Source organism: Malania oleifera, chromosome 12, assembly GCF_029873635.1.
Source record: "Malania oleifera isolate guangnan ecotype guangnan chromosome 12, ASM2987363v1, whole genome shotgun sequence".
Lineage (NCBI taxonomy): Eukaryota > Viridiplantae > Streptophyta > Magnoliopsida > Santalales > Ximeniaceae > Malania > Malania oleifera.
In genome coordinates this window covers 12,621,505-12,624,736 of record NC_080428.1, presented here as the reverse complement: position 1 = coordinate 12,624,736, position 3,232 = coordinate 12,621,505, and the positions used below count along the sequence as shown (strand labels likewise).

Below are 3,232 nucleotides of genomic sequence, written 5' to 3'. Positions count from 1 at the left end.
ATTGGTTTGATATAGATACATATGTATATACATACTAACAATGCAATTACATAATTAATTTTATAATTCAAATATTTCAACTATGAAAAAAAAAAATAACCTTTAAGAATTGCAAGAAGATAAGGCCATGATGATGTTTAAGGCGGTGGACAACCTCCCTGCCGCAGCGGAAATTCAACACTCAAGGATGGTCATCAATTTTGCTCCCAATCTTCTAGCACATACTTGGATATGTAAGCTCCCTCAATGAGCACCAAGGCTATAAGTTCCCTTGTACACTTCAAAATTAGTAAATGAGTTGACCCACATTTAAATGGATAGGATCATTGTATGGGTCAAACTATTTTATATAAATCGATCATAAATGGGTAAATTGATCATTAATGATTCAACCCATTTTTGTTTGAGTTTTTTTCCAATTTATCCTTTTTTAAAAAAAATATATTAAATAATATCTTTTTTAATAAAATAATTCCCAAAATGACACGTGACAAATCTCGCTACTTGAAATAGCGAGATTTATTTAAATCTTGTTATTTCAAATAGCGAGATTTGTTTAAATCCCGCTACTTCAAGTAACGAGATTAGGTCAAAGTCATTTCAAAAATTATTTTCTCAAAAAAAGTATTATTTAATTTATTTATTTTTTTAAATAATAAATCAGGAAAAAACTCATTTTTGTTTGGATCGACACACTCTTATAATCTATACCCACCCATTTAACATGTCTACCCATAATACTTGATTAAACAAGGTTGCAAAAAGGGTGCAATGAAAGATGGATACTGTGTTGGTTTAGTGTATTCAGTTAGCTATATCTTCATCTTCCTCACTTCTTATATTGCATCTCTTCGAGCTCCTGGATTTGGCTAGTTACAGATTTTTGCTAATATATATATATATATATATATATATATATATATATATATATATATATATATATATATATGCAATCTCAACAGGAACTCTTGCTTAGCATATATGGTGAAGGAAGGCCTAATAGTAATATAGCAATACCCAGCCGCTGTATTTATTGTTCAGAGCTCTGGAAAACTACAGCAGGATGCAAATGCTATATAATCAGGAAAATCAGATGCAAAGAAATAATAACAATGTGATTTTTTTATTTTTTTATTTTTTGCTTTTAATTTAACTCTTCTTTTCACCTTCAATTTTCATGGCACTTTTGGCCCTGGTTGCCTGCGAAATACAAGAAGGTGCCGAGTATGGCAATGGCAGATCCAAGCGCATTCAATGGCCTAACTGGATTCCTGAATACCAAAACAGTGGAGACAATCACCACCACTCTCTTCATCGTGTTCCCCACCGAAAATGTCAGTGGGCTAATATCATCAAGCGCTTGGTAAGATGACTGATTATACAGATGGTAGAACACCCCCGACAGCATCACCCAAACGTAGAATGTCGACGATTTACCCAGGGCTTCGATTGCTCGACGGTAACCTTCAATCCATTGAGACCCTTCGACCATAACCGCCACGGGAAATAGATAAATCAGTGAGAGTATACTGATCCAACCGTACAAATTCAATCCGTTTACTTCCTTGAAGCTCTGTAAACTTCGTTTTGAGTAAATATTCCTCAGAACAAATCCAAAATTGCTGATCAAAGCGCCCCACAGGCCTTGAAAATTGAAGGAAACTTCGGTAATGGCGGCCAGAGAGCAACCGAGAACGATGGGGAGGATCGAAAGCCAGACCCGTAAAGGGTACGAATCGCCGAGGAAGGAGGAGAACACGACTGAGAAAACTGGTTCTGAAGATTTTATGACATGGGTGAACGATACGGCGACCTTGGAGAATGAGACGCAGGCTGAGATGTGGCCTATTGTGTGGAACAGAGCAGGGCCGAGGAGAGCGACGATGAAGGGCTTGGAGATTTTAGGGCATGGCTGTAGCTTCAAAGACCAGAGAAGGAACATCCACACGGATCCGACGAAGAGCTGGAAAGACGCAAGAAGCCATGGAAACGGGAAGACGTTCAAAACCTTCTTGTTGTAGATGTTGAAGACAATGTTCTGAAAGTACCAAAGACCAAATATAATGGCGAGCTGAAGCTTTTTAGGGTTTGCAACCTCGCTTTGTTCCTCTGGATTTGCTTCATGCGGAACTTGGGATGCTGATTTGAGGACGAAAGATGGAGCTTTTGAAGAACGCCCAAAAGTGCGCGCGTCGAGTTTACTAAAATTTGTGATCTTGCTGCGGGCGGAATGAGGAATTTGGGGCTGGTAGTCATGGATTTTGCAGGGTTTGCTGATTATGGCGCCATAATCGTCCAAATGACAAGTGGGTTTTCTCAGGAAAGAGGATGGGCGGTCTACGTTCCTCCCATTACGAGCCCTCTGGAGGAGAAGATTGGGATTGAACAGTGAAGCATTTATCGGGTGGGGGCGGCTAGGTTTGGAATTGGAGGAGACGGGCAGATTTAAACAAAGCATTTGCAATTGCAGATTTGCAGTTTGGTTTCAGCGGACACTCAAAACAACTTCGGGAAGAGAGAGAGAGGGGGAGATTCTGCGAATAAACGGATGAACATTTTGTTCTCTTCTCCTTTTTCGCGTGCTGGGCGGATAGAGCAAGGAGGATGAAGTCAATGTTATCGAGATGATCCGAATAATTTTGGATGAGGCCAAGTTTCATTTGTATGCAATTATAGATATTTCATTTTGTCCAAAGTGTAAAATTTTATTTCTTTAAATTTTTGTTTGATTCTCATTTAGATTCTTATAGGGGAATTTTTTCAGCTTTTTGTTTTGAAATAAACTTTTGAGGGGGTCAATAAAAATCCTCTTTTATTTTTCGATTTCCTAGGTGATCTTAGTTTTTAGAATTTGTATTCCCAAAACATTCCTATGACTTCCAAAGTAGCAATATTTTCATGCATTTCCAATGTTACTCATACCCAAAATGGAAATGCTAATTCAAAGGAAGATTTGAAAACTTTGTTTTGTTATTTTTCACTTTTTATGTAATGTTTTTCTGAAAATATAATTATAATTGGACTACTTGTGTAATAATTGGAGTCACCAAAATGAGGAATAAACTTTAAAAACTAAGATCTCTTAAAAAAGACCAAATGGAAATAAAAAATGAAGGAATGATTTTTATTGACTCCCTAGAAAGAGTAATTTAAAACAAAAGCTCAAAAAGTCCCCTATAAGACTGTAAATGAGAAATCGAACCTAACTTTAATAGAAGTAAAATCTTACTAT

At 36.9% G+C, this 3,232-nt stretch overlaps 1 protein-coding gene across 1 annotated transcript; it reads right to left on the bottom strand.

Moving 5' to 3' along the window:
- Positions 1 to 997: 997 nt before the first annotated feature.
- LOC131144106 (xylulose 5-phosphate/phosphate translocator, chloroplastic) lies at positions 998 to 2,819 on the bottom strand. The gene is given in 2 exon segments (XM_058092496.1): positions 998 to 1,206; positions 1,208 to 2,819. Coding segments are annotated over 2 exon segments (1,308 nt in total). The 5' UTR covers positions 2,459 to 2,819; the 3' UTR covers positions 998 to 1,149.
- Between the last annotated feature and the right edge of the window lie 413 nt (positions 2,820 to 3,232).